Raw genomic sequence first — 22,267 nt, 5'->3', positions numbered from 1 at the left:
TTATGGAATCGGCACTGTGCTTGGCATGGCATGCAAAGCCTCGGGTGGATTTCTTGGGATGTCTAGACACGACCAGAAGGTTTTGCGAGACATGGTTTTTGTAACAATAAGAACAATACTATTAATACAAATCCCATGCTTTCAACTCGTCATATATATCTCAACTTTCATGAACTTTTTGTATTTGGAGGGTTATGAAATCTGTACTATGACCTTTTTGTGGTATTACCAAAAAAGTCAACCTCTTTCCTCTCGCGAGCATAGAGTAGGTGAGTATAAGCTGTTGTGAAAATCCACGTGTCTTAAGATGTGTCTAAAGAACAACTACTCTTGACTTCCATAAAGATGTGTAGCCTTTATTTTGTAACGTATTTTCCTTATCCTTAGCCATAGTTTAAACTCCTGATCCACTGACTGGAAGGTATTCTTCATAAAGATAACATTTGTATTGATAACAAGCAAGGCTTCTTTAAACATATCATTTCATGTAAAATAGCATTAAGTCACTGGGAAATATGTTTTTATCACTCTCTGCATCAAAGCATGGGGTTGGCTATTGGCACATTTTGCATAGCTTGTTGTTTTGAGTAATTGAAAAAAAATGTCTTCTATAAAAAAAATGGTGTAACTATCTGCACTGAAATGTTGGATTATTTAGGAAAACAAATTTATGTTTTGCACATGTGTGACCATTTCTGTCACATGTTTAATGTGGTTCTCTGGTTGTCATCGTATATATCATAACTATGTGACCTCTAACTGGGGCACAAAACCCATGTGTAATGTTTTGCTGTTGATACGTGTTTACAATTATTTTACCCCATATATTAAAATTGTAACCTCATTATCTCGTGTGAGAAGAGCAATCAAGTCCCTTTCTGCTACTCCCTGTGGCATGAGAGTTGTTTACGATGTTCCAGAATGACCCAGGCATGACAAACATAGCTTTTTTTCCTCGCATAAATCTAGGCTCTGTATTACTATAATAAGAATGGAATTTATAACACTTACAATATTTCATGGACAAAAAAAATGAACATAACTCTGAGGCGTGCAGTCAAGCTCATTGTCTGTCACTCGAAGCCCAGGCTAAAGAGGTGAGTGCCTGAAAGTGTATCTTTAACATTAGGTGTGGATTGAATGCTGCAAATGTGCAGGTGGCATTGCAGATGGAGGCGGCTGCCGTGGAGAGACGACGCCTGGCAGTGATGGCCTTGGGTGTATAGGGAGAGGAGGTTGTGAGTCGCGCTGCAGGACAGTTCTACCATGAGCTGTGGGGCGGTGTGACAGGAGCAAAAAACTAAATATTTCGCACCGAACTACGGTGTACCCTGGCGTTCGTGCTGCAGTTCCACAACCACTGGGACGTGTTCCGGGCCTGTGTGGTACACTGACTTGCCAGCTCGGCCCAGAGTGCCATCGGAGCCCCACCAGGCAAACTGGACACTAAATGGGCTTGGACTGGACCTTAACTCTGAATCGTTTATAATGTCAACGCAGAAACGTGGCACACAGCCGATCACACCAGTGGCTGCATTTCATTTTCAAGGTTAGAATTATTGTTAAAGGTCATTGTGGAACACTGGCCAATGTCACAAATGGGTTATTTACTTAGAATAATCGAACCTCGTGAAAGCATATTGTAAATGTAGAAACTCACCTTTTTGAAATAAAACGAAATATTTCTTCCTCACCCCCACACCAAGACCACGGGGAGGGTAGGTTGGGGGGGGGCCAAGCTGCCTCAACTGGATCTCCATGTTGCGCGCGTGGATATCCACGTGAGAGCATGAGGATGGACTCTTTCCTGGGTCAGAAATGAAAGTGAGCAGGGCTGGCAGAGCCTGGTTTCCCCACTGGTCATGGAAACATATCTTAAGACGCATTACCTGTGCAGTATAGTGGAAGGTTAATTTCGGACCTGTCAACCACCTAAGATCTAAGATTTTTTTAATTGCACGTTCTTGACACCATCAATCTATTATGCTCAAGAAGGTGGTCTAAATCTAGGATGGCCTGCTTGAATGTATAGCTCAAGATCTCAGAAGAGTTCGGATGTGGTCTATATCATCATCAGCCACTATCGATGTTGCAGTTTAATTTGCTCTTTTGGAAATGAAGTAATATGTACAAATTGTAATGCCCTGTTTTAGAAGATGAAATGCCCTTTAGATGTTTTAAACATACGTAAAAAGTAAGGATATAGGTCCCATTATTTTGTTTGCATAACTAAAAAGGTTTTTTTAAGTACTTTACGGCTTGCATTAAGTAAATAACTAAACCATTTTTGTTCTTAACTAACGAATATAGCAGGTAACATTTGGAAAGCCACGTGGTGCCTCTGATATATTCTTCCTCTGAGCCTTTTTTGGGGCTGACCTTTTGTCACGGAAATTTAACCTCATGTTTGTATGCACCCTTCTGCAAAAGTTAAATAAAATTGCAAACACCTGTGGCACTTAAAATACTTCAACAGTTTCATACAGGTGTAGGCAATGATTAAAAAGCAATCTTGTTTACGTAAGGGCTATTTATCATTCTGTCTCATCTAGTTGTGCCGCAATATATTGGTTTGCAACATTATTACTGAAGAGAACTGGAAGCCACGGGCATTCATATTAATAATGGGATTGCCTATTTCAGCGGCATGCAGGGTGCATGCATACTGCCACTTTATTGCATAGCGTGCCTGTGCTAAAACCCTTGACAACATAATTCCAATGTTTTTTCGCTTAATCGAGCCTACTAACAAAATGCAAAACGCTAAATAGAAGTTAAAATTAATTACATTGCAATTGTATTGTCAGAGGGAATTGTCAAGCGTTTTGAGTATAAATCTATGTACATGGCATCCTCCAAAAAACACATTTTGCAATAAATAAATATTGAGAAAATGTTTCAAATTGGATATTCAGATGAAATTATGTTTGTGTGCAATCATGCAAAGGGTAGGAGAATGGGTCGACACTGAAGCATTATACATTTGAGACAATTGTAATGTTATTCACGTGTATTCTGGAAATAGCCTAATCCACTATGTATTACTAATCTTGATATGGAGGTACCAGCAGCGTGTTTTTGAAATACTTCGTGTTTTGGAGCACATTTGTTAGCCAATTAGGGGAGAAAACACATGCTTTTTAATGAATAGCAGGTGAACCCTATCATGAGATTAGCCCTACATTAATGATGCTACTGCTGTTACTACTCTGGCTTATGCAGGAATGCTTCAAGCCTCTTATATTTTGCCTCGAGCTGTGCACCTCTTGAGTGGACTTCAATCTATTTGTGACCAGGCTAATTGGAAACCAGTGGTTTGGAAACATAAAATAAATTAATGGGTACACAAAGCCATGAGGATCAATAAGGTTATCTTTCATGGAGCACTGAGATTCTGGAGAGAAAAAAGGGCCTGCAGTCAGCTTTAAGAGAATGAATGTCATAGGCAAGCATTGTGATGACACTACTGTTACCTGAAAGCCCTGGGTATTTCGGAATAGTATTGTGATGAGTTGGGAAGACTAAGCATCTAATTGGTGGTAGTATGTGTTTATTTTACGACGGCAAATCAGTTGTAAATTTAACGATTATTTTATATTTTTCCTATTGTGATTTATTATACGCTCGTAAATACGCCTTAACATATGTTGCATTTTGTGAAGTTGGTGCACATTGCCTTAAAAAAGGGAAACATTATAGAGTGTAATAGATGATGTTTAGGGGATCTTGTTGTGCTTGTGCACCACTGCTAATGCGGTATCTCAGAATAATATTATGCTAACCTTCAAATATGTCAAAATGCATTACATTGATGAATGGCATATGATGACGGGAAACGTCCTTCAAGTGAAAGGGAATTTTATTTCAGCTATGTTGATGATTTGAAAAGAAGGCGACTTGAATACCTTTTCCACTTTTAATACGAAGAGCACTTTTAACATTTGACCAGTTTCCAAGCAAAATTCACAAACGATTAATATTTACCTATGGTAGCTCGCACAGTGCGTATTACACAGATAATATCATCTCATGAGACTGTGGCTTTCAATAACTTTGTCACAAAAACCCTGATTACTCCAGTCGACAAACGTCCGATAGTGAAAGTAGCAGCCATGAAGCCAATTGATTTATGTCTTGTGGATAAATGGCTTCTGGAGAAGTACATCGGCTGGTTTTACAAAGTGCATTGTCGCGTATTCTTACTTGCCCATTGCCTGCATGTAGACAATGAGTTACGTTTCATAACACTTGTCGACCAACACGTGCCACAAAAACTGTATGCAATTCTGCATAGTAACGTTTTGAAATGTTCCCGTAAGTAATAGTGAATACTATCGTATAATTTACGAGACTTTGTCAATTCGCTGCTGGATGAAGGCCTACCCATATGTATTTATTATGGGGCGCTAACCACTGTGCCACTGCTTAAACCCGAAGTAAATGCTGAATATATATGATTGCATTTCGTTGGTCGCAAATAATAAACGACGTTTCGAAACATTACTCAACGAACACGGCGGAATAAAAGGTGATTGTCAATATACCCCAAAGTACAATGCATTTACCGTCCTAACAATACATGGCATTTAGTGATCTTCGTTTTTGCCTCGTCAGATAAAGAAGTTAAACACCTTGTTGCTGAATGATTAGTGGTAGTTCCCCCACACACACACGTTAGTCAGTATGTGTTCATTGATTTGGAATTGCATACCCCCCCCCCCCAAAAAAAAAACAACTTTTTACTGCCATGCTGGTTTTCGTTTTCCCACAATTAAACTACTTGCAATCCTTTTGCATACAATTTGCTTTGCCTGCACAATAGCCACGGTTAGATATCATTGCATGGAGGCGCATGGACAATTAGCAAACTGTTGGGTTTTGTGTGTCAGCCATGCCTTTGGAAAGCACAGCGAACTGATGATTTTCAAGCTCGGCTTTAGGCTAAGGTTGACTTTTCACTGTATTGCACTGCAGTTATTTCTGACAGTTTTACAGTCTTTAAAAAGGATTACCTATGGCGGCATAATAAACTCAGAGTTATAGTGGCAAAGATCATAGGGCATGCTCTTATGGCTCGATAACGAACAGTAAATCGAAAAGCGAAAATAGTAAGGTGCGCTGTGCAGTTGTTCACCATCGATCTTCGTTGACCGAGAGTGCCGATTTACACGATTACCGGGCCCGTTGGTAAGTAAAGTTATTGCAAATGTTTGCTTAATCAAATATTACTGTCGGGACATTTTCGGGCACACGCCCTTTATGGACGCAAGTATAATGTTGGCGGACACAGGGTTACCCAATTACCTAATAACCTTTTTTTTTTTACACAAAGAACGCTTTGGTTTAGGGCTGTGTACACTGCAACCTTGGACCCTTCCCCTATGACGAAATTTCGAGCTGTTGCAAACCCCGGCTATAATTATCGTGATGATGTAAGCCCTTTGGAGGTTTCGTGATGAGCGCTCCCAAGTTTATCACAAATGTTGGGGGGGGGGCAGGTGGGCAATAAACTCGACAGCAGATGGGCAAGAGATGAAGGTAGAGTGGCAGCACCGACAAGGACGCGGTTGAGGATATTTGCCATCGCACTGTGTGTGGGATGATGATGGGTTTATTCGTGTGTATGTGTTACGGCTCTCGCTAAATCGATTTTTTTTCCTTTCCCACGTCTTGTTTTCACATCTCGGAGAATTGTGGTGCATTACCCTGGGATGGGTGACAAAAGAAACACGCGTGAAATTGCAACAGCGTGGGGCTTTAAGTTACACACAAAAATCACCCTGTCAGTATTTCTTGCACATCAGTTTGGCAAATGTTAGAAATGTACCACTTAATGCAGTTTTTATTGACTGTGTTCCACAGTCTTATTTCTTTCACTAATTGATTGTGTTCGTGTATAACATAAATATATATTTTTTCAAAGTGTCAACACAATAGACGCAAATTGTCATATTTTTATTTCATGTACAGCACTGTACTTCTCAAAATGAAACCAGAAACACATTGCTGCAGATGTGCCTTACTGTACTGCGGTGAAGATTAATATGAATGACAAGCTTGTCAAAGCAAATCACAATAGATTGAGGACACTTGACGTCATTGTGGTAATTAAAATAATTACAGTACAGATGTAGGCACAGTTTTTTTTTATCCCTTCAGGCAGTTTTCATCACGAAACTAAAATTTCGTGTTATTCAACTTGCACTTATTTACGTGTATTAAAAGTTGTGACCAAAGAGAGATTTAATTTTGATTTGGTACTGCAGTTTCTCGAAATTTAATTTAAAATGTGGGCCCTTCCTGGCATTTAACTCCCATTTGTGTGCACATCCCAGTTCGGTTTGTTTATATGCCAGGTTGTTTGGGCCCTTTGAATGCGTTTAGCTTCCGGATTACCTGGGCGAAATGCCATTCTATCAGCATCAGGTCGTTACATGGGCGGTATGCCTAAAAGTCTGCATAATGTTTAATACAAATTTGATGAAAAAGTAAATTTTCTTAATTGCGTGCAGGTGCTTTTCAGTCCATGGGCTTTAAACTGTGCAAATGATGAAATTCGAGGCAAACGTTGATTTATTTCGAGAAATGTTCATATGAAATGGATAATTGTGTAGTAATGTGACAGCAATTTAAATGTGCTTATCATTATTACATTCCAGTAGCGTCTGCAGAGATTACGAGAGAGGGTGTTAAAAGCCCAGTAAATCACCATCTTTGTGAGAGTAGGTCATATACTGTTACTATCACATATCCCAGGTCCCAAATAAAAATTTCTACAATGACTGATTAGATTAATAACTGGCACTATATGACTCTACGTGTGTCTTTGTACAAAAGCACGTACTACTACTACAGACTATCTGTTGACATCTCTTAAGCAGCACAGTTTAAAGGGAGTTCTCATAAATTTAGCAAAGGCCAATGGCCCTAATTTTTTTTATACATCCTATAAAGTCATATGTAATACATGCGTATTTTTTTCCTGCAGGAAAACGCAGCTAGCAGAATAGACTTATCATCTGGTGGGAATGGAGGTGAATCTGCGGTATTTTGCATATTCATATGCACTTATGATCTTGTCTGTCATTTGTTGGTGCTAATTAATTACATTGATGTAACTTCAGATAATCAAATGTAAATAACTACAGTTTACAAATACCAGCTAATAAATTTCAATGAATGTCCTCTATGCAAATCATTTGCGTATTCTTTCATGGTGTAAAAATAGGTTAGGGTGTGGTCTGTAATGGACAACCATTTTGGGTATCCGCGAACTGCTGCTTGCAGAACAAATTGTCATTAATGATCATTCTTGGGAATTCTATTTTATGCCAAGCCCAATATGGAATTTAGGAATGTGTGTCAAATACAAAGCGATGCATTATGAAGCCACTTACAAAGATGCATCACTTTAAGTCCATAACCATTAGTTTAGATCCCTATCTATATATGAACTCATTCACATTTGTGTATGCATATGCACATGAACACGTGGGTTAATGTATGCGCGTCAAGTGTCTGGAAATAATGGTTATGAAAGTGCATTTCAATGGTAGTTGAAAACAAACTTTAAAAAATCTGAATACTCATCATTTTAGTTCTAATTTACAATTTTTAAAAGCAAAATGAAAGACTACTTCAATTTCCTTTTGCATGATTAAACTACAAGGTCGTCTACTTATTTCTTTCATTATGAGTAAATGTTGCCCATAATGTAGAACTTAACTGAACTCTCGTTAGAAAAAATTTGCGCTGGGAACATTACTGCGCGTACGACGTGACTTTATCAGTGAGAAAAGCCTTTGGGACATTTCCCCCTTGTTCTTTGGAAACTAGTTACCGCAGCTTTAATCTTATTCGGTTTCAATGTCAAATAATTTCATATCAACCTGTGTTTGATTATTATTGATTGAAACAAAAGCTAAATCCACAGGGAAAACTTTTCAAAAAGATAATGGTATAGATTATAAACCCACAATTCCTTTTACACTGTAATGATTCAACACTGTACTCAAAATGCCATAGTCCAAAATAAGTAATTGTTACATGCATCTCATAATTTATATTGACCAATCTAAAGGGAATATTGGTGTGATGGTCAACACACTGGATTTGCAATCCAGAGGTTGCCGGTTCAATTCCCTAGTGGCAGTTTATCAGGGGGCAACTATTTAATCTCCCCACCTCTATCTACGCAGCAGTTGGGTACATCACGTGTGGCAGCTCACACCACTTCCGTTACATCTGGCCTATGTGGAAGATCAGGGCAAATACCCTCTGGAAGGGCTCTCTAGAGCCCTCTAACGTGGAGGCCGTTCCACCAATTGCTGGTGTGCACCGTTATGAATAATGAATCAGTCCTAAAACTGGTATATTTTGGACTCTTTTTAGTCCATTGCTGCTGTTTTTACTCCGTGAAATAGGACGTTCCATATATTATGGGTGTAATGATTTGTCCCCCGTTGGGACTCGAATCATTGCGATTCATGGTCAGGGATTGATTAAAGAAACAATTATTTAAAATATGGTGAATGTAGTGATCTCCAGTGGCTCGAGGAGTCATGTGGACCCATTATATACAACGTTTATAAACCCAAAATAAACTACATTCTTTCACATATAATTTGGCGTGTTAATTGTGAGCATAAGAATTTCCGATAAATGAATCAATGCAGCAAAACATCCCTCCTGTATATTTCTATATTGCCACATATGGAGGTGGCTATATAAATAATGCTGTGTTTTTCACGTTTGATTTACAGAACACGTTGTTGAGTATTCTATTGTAACTTTGAGTTGCCCAAAAATGTAACCTTAAATGGGACTGCTCGTTGATGTCTGTTTAAGTCTTCTCACCCAGTGTAACCGCAATGTCGGTCTTGTGACCATTTTGAGTGGCAGTTTTCGGTAAGCACTGTTTATGGAACAGAGGTTGACCTGACACACATCTGCTGCGATTTCCTTCAAGCAGTTTAAGGATTTCGATTTAAAGCTTTCGTGACTGCAGGGATTCATCTTCTTGGTTCTTTCGGTAAAGTCACGTAGAAGGGAAGTAATAAAATAATAAAAGCAAAACATAATAAAATAATTCTCAAGACGTTTCGGCCACAACGCAAGCAGCCGTCTTCACTTGAGGACGGCTGCTTGCGTTGTGGCCGAAACGTCTTGAGAATTATTTTATTATGTTTTGTTTTTATTATTTTATTACTTCCCTTCTACGTGACTTTACCGAAAGAACCAAGAAGAAGTTTAAGGATTGTCAGCATAGTTAGTATGGAACCCAATGGCGTAGGAGACAGTTTGATTTGCTCAAATGTACCTCTGAATGCCACGGTGATTTTCAAGGCTCTTTATTTGGGAGGGTTCTGCTTTGCACATTGTGATACATTGATGTTCATCTGCATGTGAGTGCCACCCCATCCAATCCTGTTTGTTTTGGGTTTCTGCACACACGTGTCTCATGTTACTTGAACAGTCTTGTTGCCATAGGGCTCACTTGGTCGTGTGTTTGGAACAGAAACCTAACTTCAAAGCAAATGTTCAAAGTACACCTGATGGAGCATTGTGGGGAACACATTAATGCATAAGTGCTCACTAGCTACACGTACAAATAATATATATATGCTAATCTATCAGCTCTTTGGCCTTGCAGACTTATGTTAACCAGAAACGTGTTTAAAAATGCAAAGCCGCCTGGCTGTTTGAGCCCCAGAAGGAAAACTTGTCGTGAATTTGCACATTTACACACAAGCTGCTTGTTAACAGAAGTCTTGAAGGCCAAAAGGCCAATAGACTAAATGCATTTCACTTTTACGTGGAGATATGGCATGAAAGGAATGATTTATTTAATTTGTTACAAATCAATGTTGTTGCGAGTATACAAAGTAATCTATTGCTGTTGTTTGTATGCATGTTAACAGCAGGAAGCCTTTCAGACCTTCACACTTTCCCACCTGATGATGGATGCTTGTGTTGCGCCCGAAACGTCGTGATTTATTTTATTTTCTACCTACGTGACTTTACCGAAAGAACCAAAGAGTATGGATTCCTGCAGTCACGAAAGCTTCAAATCAAGATTGAACTTCACTGAATATGTAATGATCAATGGTCAAAAGAATAAGTAAAAAAAAAAGATTGCTAACAGCAGGCACAGTAATCATTTGTACCGAAATGTAAACGCAAATATAAATGCAGAAATATGTTTTCAGTCCGATAACAGGTTACTTTAAGCTACATTTATTAGATGTTATTCATTTCAGCGGGAAGGGCCTAGTAAGGTGCTAAGCTCCATTTCATGGGCATCCTGCGACAACAGTACAGATATTATTACACAGTCGAGCCAACAATTGTGGTTTGTAAAAAAATGTCTTGTTACCTAAACATATAATACAAATTTGGTAATTTCCTTTGGTTTGGGCTAATAGTTGCAGATGCTAATAAACGGTGCAGTGAAAAAGTTAACGGGACAAAAACAGGAGGCTTTTGAATTCAGCTTTAACTGACTTTTTTATTAGCAGCCATAGATGAGCACTGGAAATGTATAACCTCCTCCAGACAGCCAGCAGGAAGCCACAGACTTGCCCAAAAATGCCCTTGTACGTGCAGCAATGTATGGAAGCCTTTGAATGCATTGACGGGCTTTCACTGAGTTCCTGCAGCTGGAGAAAAACAAACCCATTGCTATTTTTTTTACTATAATAATCAGTGGGTTAAATTGAGCCGATAGATGTTTTATTGTGTTGAGTTTCTGAAACTGTTAAATATATATTTATTGCATGGATTGCTTTATTAAGAGTTTGTTTTTATATTGAAATTCATTAAATGAGTTAGGTTCCGTCAGTGATATTTATATAGAGGTAATAAATAATCGATATTTATTGTTTTTTTTAAAATCATGACAATCCGTTTATTGGCAAATAATGATGACAGCTACAGCTATATTGGCACTGTATTGCCTGACAATGATTTGGTGTTCCTTTTACCTGTGTTTTTACTCGCAAAATTGCAACAAGCTACTTGATTATAAAGCATTAATGTGTGTGTACGTATACAATGCCATTTGAGGTTGCTTCGCCATTGGCCACATGCATGCATAAAAAATGTGTTTTTTTTGTGGAGAACCGTTTGCAAGCCTTATAAGGCACTTTGGCCTCATTTTAGAGGTGGAACAAAACACACAGTGATAATATCTCTGCCAAGAGAAGGGTTACTTACCGAAAGAACCAAAGAGTAATTCCTGCAGTCACGAAAGCTTCAAATCAAGGGTTACTATGTTTATTTTTTGCCATTACACACATGAAAGGGAAGCTATTACACGATTCCTAAATAAGGTTTTGGAAAGCCAAGCCACTGTCGTATGAATGTCCCCGTGTTCCCTATCGGCATCATTTAAATTCTCAACCTGTAGATTAATTGGTTAGTGGATTATCGAACACACGAATGTATATTTCTGTTCTTCATCTGTATATCTACCTGTCGTAAAATGTACCTGTAATATACTCCGCATAGTTTATGGAGCCATTATTCCATCCACCTTATGTCCTGCCGGTTAAGACACACAGCATATTACTTGTCGCGTTGTCAATTTAGCCCCTGGCAGTAAAATTTTAGTTGAATTTTTTAAAATATGAAATATCATAGCAATGTCTTCTAAAGCAAGCACAGTTGAGCAGAACGGGTGGCTCAACTTTCTTTCAAAGGATTCTGTGTTGTCTGATGGCGAATGTCTACCATAGAGGACTGTTTTCGTGGCTATATTTAATTAAACCACGCTGTACTCTGACCTAGAGGCAAACATATCAAAGAGGGATTGCCTTATCTCTGCTTCCTGGATATGCAGGGGCTTTTGCAGCTGTGTACGAAAGCTATCTGTTTTAATGCTAAAGTTAACTTCCGATAGGCTTTAGTAACACTCTTGTTTGCTTCCACCTTCAAAGTCACATGCATGCAACTACAATTTGGATACATTTAGTATGGTGTAATCCAGTGTTGTTGATTTAAGGTTTAAAACATTCCTTCCATGGATCACATATATACCAGTATGCATACCAAAACTATTTAGTTTTGTCTAGACTTTTTGGCCAAATTTCTTTTCACATTTCTTAGAGTTATTTGAGAGAAGTGTTTGATCTTCCAAAACATGGGCCATTTTTGGACAAAAACCTAAGTATTTTTTACACCTTTTATGCTAATTTTGAGCTGAGGTTATTTGTTTAAAGGTCTGTCGAGAATTGTTTTTGGATAAAATGCAGATAATGAAAAGTATTGCTGTTTGTCTTTTTTTTAGGTTGTACTTCTACCCACGTGGTCTGACAACCTTCCAAATATTCAAAGCTAATGACTTACGGTTAAAAATATTTTGACAATGTTCTTTAGAATCAATTACATTTGTTATGTATTTAACACGTGGGCAATTATGGTTTTCACTCTACTATTTCCTGAGGAAGGCAAGTTGGTGTTAATGTCAACAGAATGTCTATGGAAATATTAAGCTCTTGTGATTTAATTTATTTAATTTTTCTACCCACGTGACTTTACCGAAACAAACCAAAGAGTATGAATCCTGCAGTCACGACAACTTCAAATCTAGAATTAAGCTCTTGTTTTTTCGTTTTTAATTATTAATCTGTTGCTCGTTTATAGTTTCATTGCATTGCCGCTTGGAGTTTCAAAGGTAGTATTGAAACTGGTAAAATACCTAAGCGCATTTACGCGGCTGCGTATGTATGCATACCTGTCAACCCATACGGTTTACCCATATTCTTCTTGTACAGGGAAATAGAGTTTTCAGGTCCATACGGTGTACAGCCGTTTCAATACAGGCAATTTTTTTGTCTATTTGTTTGTGTTTCTCCCTTGTGATGGGACTTTGTAGAATGAACGTTGAGATTTATAAGGGCACTGGGTGACCAAAAAGGTCTGAATTGGTCTGTAATAAGGTAGGCACTGGGTTGACAGGTATGTGCATGTCAGTGGGGGCAATTTCTTTGTGATTCGTTTGTTTAGATCTTTGTGAGAGCAGGGGTACATATTTAAGTGGTCTCTATCTGTGTTATGAAAAGGACGGCCCCTGCCATATACATGTGGAATTTACACCATTGGCTCAGACCTCCATTGGAGATGAATGATGCCCCCCCTATATTACTTGATTAAGCAGGAACGCACTTTGACTTCACCTACCGCTGATTAATTAATGTCGCTTTGTATTGCAATACAATCTCTCGTTTTGCGTGTTGAACGGTAACAATAGTGACCATTGTTATTGTAAGATAATGAAACGCAATTTCAGTAGCCAGATGGTGGTATGGAGAGGTCTTAAGAGTGTAATAAAAAACATTCCTTCTCAAATTGCAGGTCTTCATATAACATTGCATCACGTGCAGCAGCAGAAGCAGTACCGGTTGGGTCTGTGACAGTGGGTCATTATGGAAACGTGTGTGTGTGTGTCATTGCAGCTCCCAAGACGTGCAGCCCGACGCAGTTTGTTTGCAAGGATGGGCTGACGTGCATCTCCCTGGGCTGGCGCTGCGATGGGGAGAAGGATTGTCCCGATGGCTCGGATGAATCGCCGGAGATCTGTAAGCCTTTTAACCCCGTACTGGTAGCAGTGTGGTTTGAGTTGAGAGATTTCCATTCACTTGAAGGCTGTGTTTAAAGCGAACTGGATAAGTGATGGCTTTAAAAAATGTCCGATTTACTTACGGCGTAACACCAATGACTACAGGGAAAATATATATTAACAGTAATATTGTCAATGGTGTGTCATTATAAGAATATGCAGTGGTTAATGCTTTGATTAAATAGTGGATTTAACTATCTTGTTATAATGCACCTCCACATATTGTGGTGTGCGTAATGTGAATCGCATGATGCTGCATTGTGTTATTTCTGGCCAAGTTCTCCGTGGTTTTGAGTTGGCACACAGAAGAGCTACACGATGTTTTTTGGCAGTTGAACTGAGGAAGTCCAGTTCCGCGTAATAAATCTCAGCTTTGCTACCTTTTATAGGCGTTGGACAGTCTTGTTATGTCTATGACAAGGACACTTAAACGACGAAAACACTTGACCTATAGCACTGTATTGTTTATCTAGTGCCTATCCCTCTTAATGAGGTTTTATTTGACAATTAAAGAAAAATAATTAAGAATCTGTGTATAAACCACAATTGCATTCTATTAATATCATTTTACACACCGCAACCGAATCAGGAATTGGTTAAAACATTTCCACATTTTGGCAAAGGATGCTGGAAAGCCATCTGTTCTGGCTGCACCTGTAGAGTAATCTTTGTGTGCAAGCATTTCCAAAAAGGAAAGGAATAACTTCGCACAAAATGCACATTGAAATCGAAGCTGGACTCATGAGTGCAAAATATGTGCGAGTACATATTTTGGTTATGATATTTTTTCAATGCTATGTTTGGATTGTTGACTCTGCAGATCATTTACTTTATACATAATGTGAAAGCTAGGAGAACTAACACTGAGTAGTTTTGCACAACCTATCCCATTCCATTTTTACAGGAGCTATTTCTGTAATATAACAATAAATAACCCGAGCCAGGAGTTTATATTTGTGTGAACAGGGTGCTAGCTGTGTCTCTCCTCTCATGTACCTAGCCAGACAACAAGAGCAGCTCTTAACGACCTTCATACCTATGTGTTTTTTGTAATCTTCTCTTCTTGGTCTCACTTGCACTCCGTTTTGCAGGTGTGCAGAACGTTTTTCTCATAACTGTGTGTTTTCTCCCAATAAAAAAAAAGAACACTTGCATTTCTGTTGGGACACTAATTTGAAAATCACTGCGTGGATTTTGAGAGCCACAAAATCCAAAATCTTCTTGGTTCTTTCGGTAAAGTCACGTAGAAGGGAAGTAATAAAATAATAAAAATAAAACATAATAAAATAATTCTCACGATGTTTCGGCCACAACGCAAGCAGCCGTCCTCGGGTGAAGAACATGTCTGTCGATAAGACAGAGTCTGAATGACACGTCCTAGGCTTGGAGCGTATATTTAAGCTGAATTTGCATATCAAGATATGCAAATTATTTTGTCAAGGCGCTCTTCCTCCTCCCTCCCAGCTTAAATAGACGCTCCAAGCCTAGGACGTGTCATTCAGACTGTCTTATCGACAGACATGTTCTTCACCTGAGGACGGCTGCTTGCGTTGTGGCCGAAACGTCGTGAGAATTATTTTATTATGTTTTATTTTTTATTATTTTATTACCTCCCTTCTACGTGACTTTACCGAAAGAACCAAGAAGATGAATCCCTGCAGTCACGAAAGCTTTAAATCGAAAATCCAAAATGTTCTTGGAAGGTCATAAATGGGAAATTTCACCCTTTCCAACCAATTCGATCTTCCATCTGAACGTTGCTACCATAGTAAATGATTGGAATGATAATCACATTGGATCCAAATCGTTGCCTCTGATCGTGTCTGATTAATTTTAATGATTTCATGTTAATTGTTTTTGTACTCTGAGAAACAGTTTAAACCTTACAAAATGCATTCATTGGCTGGCTGTAAGTATTTTATCACGAAACTAAAACAAATAGATTAATGATAACATTTCAATTATATTGTGAATAAGCAAAAACGAAACTGCAAATCGTATATAAAAAAGGTACAATAGCAAACAGTACATTATCTATCCTAAGAACAGAACACTATCACTCCTGATTTTATTGTAATGTTTAGCTGTAAATATTTAGCAATGCACTCCATTCAAAATTACATGATTAGGAGCAGACGTCAACTCCAGGAATAATTTATTTTCATCAAATTTTGACTACCTCATGTTGTCCCATCTTTGCATCTGTCCCCTCTTCATTAACCTGAATATAACAACTTCCCCATAATCTGAATAGGTCATAAATATTGTAATTGATTGTCACACACTCAATCCCATGCATGAATAATCAGATGAATCGATGACAATTAATTCATTCAAGTCTATTGCTGAGCAAGCACCATGGGTGATGCACAGAAATATAGTGCATTGTACTCCAATCTACAAAGCTCTTCAGCAGTATTTTCAAGGTATAGAATATTTTATGTTTGTTATGTGTTTGATTAAAATGTATTTAAAGAAGCTGTTATTCTGTGTTTTAAACATGGTTTAAATTGTATCACTAATTTTAAGAGTTATAGTGTATACGATTTATAATGGATTTAAGAATTAGATTTCTGATGTAATATGGGGCACAATTTCATTTAAATATCAGAACTACGCATAAATTAATGTTCATCTGTCATTTTTCTCAATAACCATTAAACAACTGCCGGTTAGAAAGCATGTTTAAAATATATTGGATACATTTACCAATTTAGTTCAGTCGCGGGACACTAATACGCTATATTTAGTAATTGAAATTGTATTGTGAATGTCATCATTATAAATAACGGACATCAGTTGTGAAATTATATTGCCTTAATGAATGTGTGGCATGGAAATGTAGACTCTATGTTTAATTGTGGCTTGAGGGCTGAGAGGGAGAATGTAAATTAGGGAGTATATTGCTATTTATTCCTTCTACTTTACATGCATTAGAGTCTGCAAATTCTCACGATTCTCGATGAAATTACATTTTTTTTTCAAATCAAATGCAATTCTTAAGAGGATCATTGGAATTGTGGGATCGTGGAATTGTTGTAGCAGGGAGAGACCTGACAGTGTTGTAGCGCAGTATCGCAGTCGAGTAAGAAGGGAAGAATGGTCAATGGGAGCCTGTATGGGCGATGCCTAGTAGCATAGGTGGGACAAAGTCATTGTTATGCAAGTCCAAGTCGAGTCGCAAGTCATCAAATTCATGACTCGAGTCTGACTCGAGTCCAAGTCACATGACTCGAGTCCACACCTCTGCCTAGTAGTAATAATAATACAATTTATAACGCCCGCAATGTTGCGGACCGAAGACACAATTCTGAGGCGTGGAGCCGAGTTCGGTGTCGGATCGCGTCGCACGGTCCGGTGAGACTCGGTTAAATGTCGAGCTGAAGAGATGCACCTTTAGATGGTTTTTGAACGAAGAAAATTATTGATCGTTACGGATGTGAATAGGGGGGATGGCATTCTAGATGACGGGGGCTGTGACGGAGAAACGACGATAAACAATTACAGTCCTTGTTCTGCGAGTGTCAAGGCGATTCTGCATCGCACTGCGAATGTTTCTGCGATTCTTCGAAGTGTAAGGCATTAGCGGAGAACTAGTGTGCAATTGCTCTGCTTTGGCCACACGATTCCGGCGTAGCATTCCGGAAAGCCAGCAGCAGGGGCCTTGGGGCTGACCTAGTACTGTCCTTAGCCATGCCAAAGCATTGGTAAAAGTCTAGGATATGCATGCAACAATGTAGGTATCTTTTCGTAGCTTATACACGGGGCAGCTGAGTGTTTATATAACACGTGGGTGTGGATGAGAATCGTACCAGCGCTGGCCTACACTGGCGCGTCTAGCCACCATTGGTCGTTCCGTCATTCATAAACTTCATTGCCGGATTCGGGGTAGAATTGGGATAATTTGCCATGAATTTCAATTGTGATTTTGGCCGACAGTAATTTGCCCGATTCTAGCTGACTATAATCAGGCAAATTACCGTAGATTTGCTCAGCTAGAGTCTCATCCCGATGTTTCTTCGATCTTCGAAGGCAGAATCCCTGTTGGAATGCAGTGAAAATTAATGGGAATTTTTACATGGGAATAAATCATCAAAGAGTTTCTATCCTCCATGAATAGTCCAGAGTGGAATCATAGGAATCTAATTCCTCAGGGAATTGCCCAGCTCTAACACACACACACAAGCAAGTGTAGCTGAAACTATGCCATTGTTTTTTTAATGTCTTCTATAGTAAACAAACATACTTTTATTGATGATTATTGGACCAGAACACATGCATGAATTCCATCTCGCATTGATTTTTAAGCTGAAATTTAATCTGCTTTGGTGGGAAGGGTCCTGCATATATTAACTACATATTTTTCCACGTTGGTATTCCAAGTGATTTAACCTGCATATATTAACTAAATATTTTAGCTTTTTGGTATTCCAAGTGAGTTAACATGCATATATTCACAATATTTTTCCACGTTGGTATTCCAACGTGATTTAACCCGCATATGTATGGAGTGTATGTTCCGCAATTTAAAACGCATTCCAAACCTTCAGAGATGCCGTTAAGTCAGCTGTCCCATATGCTTGAGGGATCTAAAGTTGTAATGCTCTTCAGAAGATTTTTCATGGTGAATTTCTCTTTTGTCTAGCGGCAAGTTTGTGACAGATGATTTTCATGTCTAGGTTGGCGAGCCTGTGGACGGCTTAGTATATTTGTAGATGCCAGTTGAATTTGATCAAATATATCTTATACTGTACTCTCGTTGCTTAAGAGAACTGTGCGTGGATTGTATTGCAGCGCTCTAGGTTGTCAGATAAATATTTAACAAATGCATACTGAAGAGATATAAAAACTATATGACTGGATTATAGTGTAATAAACATGTAATATTGTACAATATGTTCGCATAACTTCTTCATATCAATCCTTTAAATCGGTATGGTGATAACATACCAGCTGCAATAGAAAGGCTGAAGGTGATGATAATAATATTAATTTGCAACCTATCCATGCTGTCAGTCATCGGGCTTGAATGACAGTGTTCTGAAGGTGAGGGCCCAGGTTTAGAAATTGTTAACCACTGGTGACACCTGCCAGTCGTACTCACTACTGTGCCCCTGTAAAGCGATATAGATCGTGCCAAAGAGCGTGGATACATAAGCTATATTTAGGTCAAACTTGGGAAAATGTTAATCTTGATAAATATAACCCTACCATGTTATCAGTGAATCCTGAGTTCTTAGAGCCACACTATTTGCTCTGCTCCTTGTGTGAGCTTTTAGTGAATGCCAATCCAGGGGTGCGATGTTCACTGTTTTCTGTCTGGAATGTTCAGCTCCTCGGTGCTCACATGGCTGCCAAATGTCATATTTCCATAAGCATCACCCATCAGACTGGCAAAAATAGCAATACAGTATGTTTCTTTCTGTCAACAATGTGTACGCATATTTGCGTAAAAATACGTGGCCCTCAGTGTATCTTTAACAGGCGAAATTAAAAAGTGCCCACGTTCCATGGAATGCATGCATTGCTATGATCAATCCGACTTGGGAAAACAATAATTACCAAGCCATGGTTTTATCTGCTGCTGGATGAAGGCTTCCCCAAGCCGTTGCGTGATGCGAAAATCAGTCGCTCCTGCACACAAGTGTATCTCATCGCTCTATGTTTCGTAGTTGAAAGCACCCTTAGGACATGTTTCCTCTTTAACTGCCACTTCAGTGTTAAGTCTCGACCACTGACCATCATCACTTCTTGTGACGTGACCTACCGCGGGCGCACTTACTCTTTCTTAACAGTGAATATTATGTCTCTAAATTGTGTTTGCTTTATGGCACAGGTGTTTTTCTCTCTGTTTCTCCGTTTATATCCAAGAATGCACTGCTCCACACTTCTTGTCAAGTGTTAATGTTTATGATCCATATGTCATAGCAGGTACTATGCTCTGATTGAAAACTTTAATTGGACTTTGCTTTTCATTATCAAGTCATGACTTGTTTAACACTTTTGACACTGGATCACGCTGTTATGCTGCAAAGGATAAAACGCCTACATTTTTCGAATTATCCAGTCAACTGGATTTGCAACTACCTATCTGACCCATTTAAAATTGTCTTTGTCAAGAATACATCTTCTGACAGGAACCCCGTTGCCAAGGGAGATGGTCGGGGTTCGTTGTGTGGCCCTATCCCGTTTCCTCTGCACCTCAACAACTTGCGCTGTTACATGAACCCTTTGTTTGCTTATGACACAGTCCTGATGACCTCCAGAAATCCCATGGCATCTACAACAGAACTTCAATCATCCTCAACTTCATGCCCTAAAACTGGTCCTCGGTGCTAAAAAGACCAACGGTTGTTATTCTCCGGCTGCCCCAAACCTGGACTCTCGCACCTTATTGAGTAGGTTGAGATATTCAATTATCTAATCATTATTCTGGACTCGAAACTGTCTTTCAAGACCCACATTGACCACATGGACAATACGATCAAAACAAAAAAACTGGAGTTCTGTACAGAAGGAAATGGTGTATTCCACCTCGACTCCATATAGTTACAGCCTCCATCCAGCCCGTATTTGATTGTGACACCAGCTACCGCCAAACTTCTGAATCTACCTTAAAATGTCTCGTTCATTATACCACTCCGCTATCTCCGTTATGTCCTTGACGCCCCCTATAGAAGTCACTATTGCAACCTGTACATCAACTCAAATCTGTCCCCCCTGGATATCTAGAGGGACCCATTACTAAGCTGTCTTCATCCTGATGGTCCTCAAACAAATCTGCCAATTGCCCAAAGGGACACTTAGTTCTTCTAGCTCCCTCCAGTAGCCTCAGAAGTAACTTCCTTATTACGAACAAAAATCAATTTGCTAAAACTTTGTTTGGTAGAAAGGCCTTCTGTGTTGCTGCTCCACATTTCTGGAATACCCTCGCCGCGTATCCACAGATTGCTTCCCTCCTTTCATACTCCTTCTTTATTTCTTTATTCAACTAAGACACGGCATATTGCACCTAACTTTTTTTCTGGCTCATCTTGCTACCACTTGTTTGCACTGGTTTTTTTTTAAATTCTCTGTGTTTCATATGACCATTAAACACTTGTTTTTTTGTCCAACATACCTCAAGGAACCCTGTACTTATTGTCTGCAATATTCATGTTTTTTGTTTTGTAGCTGTTTTGTTCACCCATCACGGATCTCACTTGTAAAATTGCTGGGCAACTGGCTAAATCGGATCATCCGTGTAACAAATCAAATAAATGTAAACATTTAACAGCTTCATGAAACAGTTGAAGATCTCTGTTGGAGAGACGAGACGAGAAAATACATCCAAGTATGTGTAACTATGTGAACTGGGCTCAAAGTGAGGAAATAGTGGCTGACAAGAGCTGGTTGAAATGGTTTTGGAAAACTAAACTCAAAAATAGTGAACTGGTATTTTACTCTTCTAAAAACCATGAAACAATCCCTTCAAATGAAGTGTTTGTGCAAGCGAGTAAAACACTCCAAAATGTATCACACAGATGTGACTTGAAGTCATCAACATTTATATTTTCACTAAAATATTTTCGACCATTTTCAATGGACTTGGATTTTCCACACCAGTGTGAAATTAATTCAAGAAGCAAATGTGCACGCCTATAAAAACTATGACTCCTAGTCCTAGGCAAAAACAAGAGGGAGAAAGAGTCATCCAAGCTTGTGTTCTGACTAATGTTTGGAGCAGATGTTATTTGCTTTGTGGAGCATGTGATCCCAGTGGCATTCGAAGTACAATACGTTTTCAGTTTGAATGAAGCTATTATTGCAAACCGTATTGGACGACAACCCACACTTGGGTATCCGTGCTTTTAACTACTTTGCTGTTGAAGGCGCCAAGAACCATTTTAACCTGTTGAATATGAATATATTATCTAGGTGTGGCACCTGTTGTGGATTTTTCCGTAAAGAATTACATTTACAAGGTAAAGTCACGTAGAAGAGAAATAATAAAATAATAAAAAGAAACCAATTCAATAATTCTCATGACGTTTCGGCCACAACGCAAGCAGCCGTCCTCAGGTGAAGAATGAAACACCACCAAGCTTCTCCACCTGAGGATGGCTGCTTGCGTTGTAGCCGAAACGTCGTGAGAATTGTATTTGATTATGTTTTATTTTTATTATTTTATTATTTCCCTTCTACGTGACTTTACCGAAAGAACCAAGAAGATGAATCCCTGCAGTCATGAAAGCTTTAAATCGAAATTTACAAGGTAGTTGTGTGGCACCGCTGAGTTAGAATTTCGGCAGCTGCCTGAGATTAGATTGGGTTCAAACTTGTGCAGTGGCTTGATGGCCTCTGCCCAGTCACCAATGACGGCGATGAACCTGACTGATAAATCGAGTGGGAAGTGCTGCCCACTACTGTGTGGACCAAAGGTCACTTGAAGGGATCTCTAGAGGGTAGTTCTAAGAAATCCATTTCCATGGACTGTTCTCTCAAGCGAAGGGTTAAACTGCTCTGCGAGAGGTCCGAATGGACACTTTGTGTAATTAAAAAATGTCTATGAAAAAGATAATGATGATTAGTTTTGGCTGATATCAAGGCAGCAGTCGTGTTTGGATAACTGTTGTACGTGGCCTTTCTATAACTGCTCGCTGTGCATGT

General features: G+C 39.0%; 1 protein-coding gene across 3 annotated transcripts in view; it reads left to right on the top strand.

Moving 5' to 3' along the window:
- LRP1 (LDL receptor related protein 1) overlaps positions 1 to 22,267 on the top strand; it is a 263,658-nt gene that overhangs the window by 30,458 nt on the left and 210,933 nt on the right. For all 3 annotated transcript variants that reach the window (XM_078598337.1, XM_078598338.1, XM_078598336.1), the window contains exon 2: positions 13,455 to 13,577. In XM_078598337.1, the coding sequence (XP_078454463.1) occupies positions 13,455 to 13,577 (123 nt within the window). The remainder of the gene's footprint in view (positions 1 to 13,454; positions 13,578 to 22,267) is intronic.

Source organism: Lampetra planeri, chromosome 10 (genome assembly GCF_965212315.1).
Source record: "Lampetra planeri chromosome 10, kcLamPlan1.2.h2, whole genome shotgun sequence".
NCBI classification, from domain to species: Eukaryota; Metazoa; Chordata; class Hyperoartia; order Petromyzontiformes; family Petromyzontidae; genus Lampetra; species Lampetra planeri.
The sequence above is the reverse complement of the archived record's forward strand: the minus strand, read 5'-3'. Positions and strand labels throughout refer to the sequence as shown.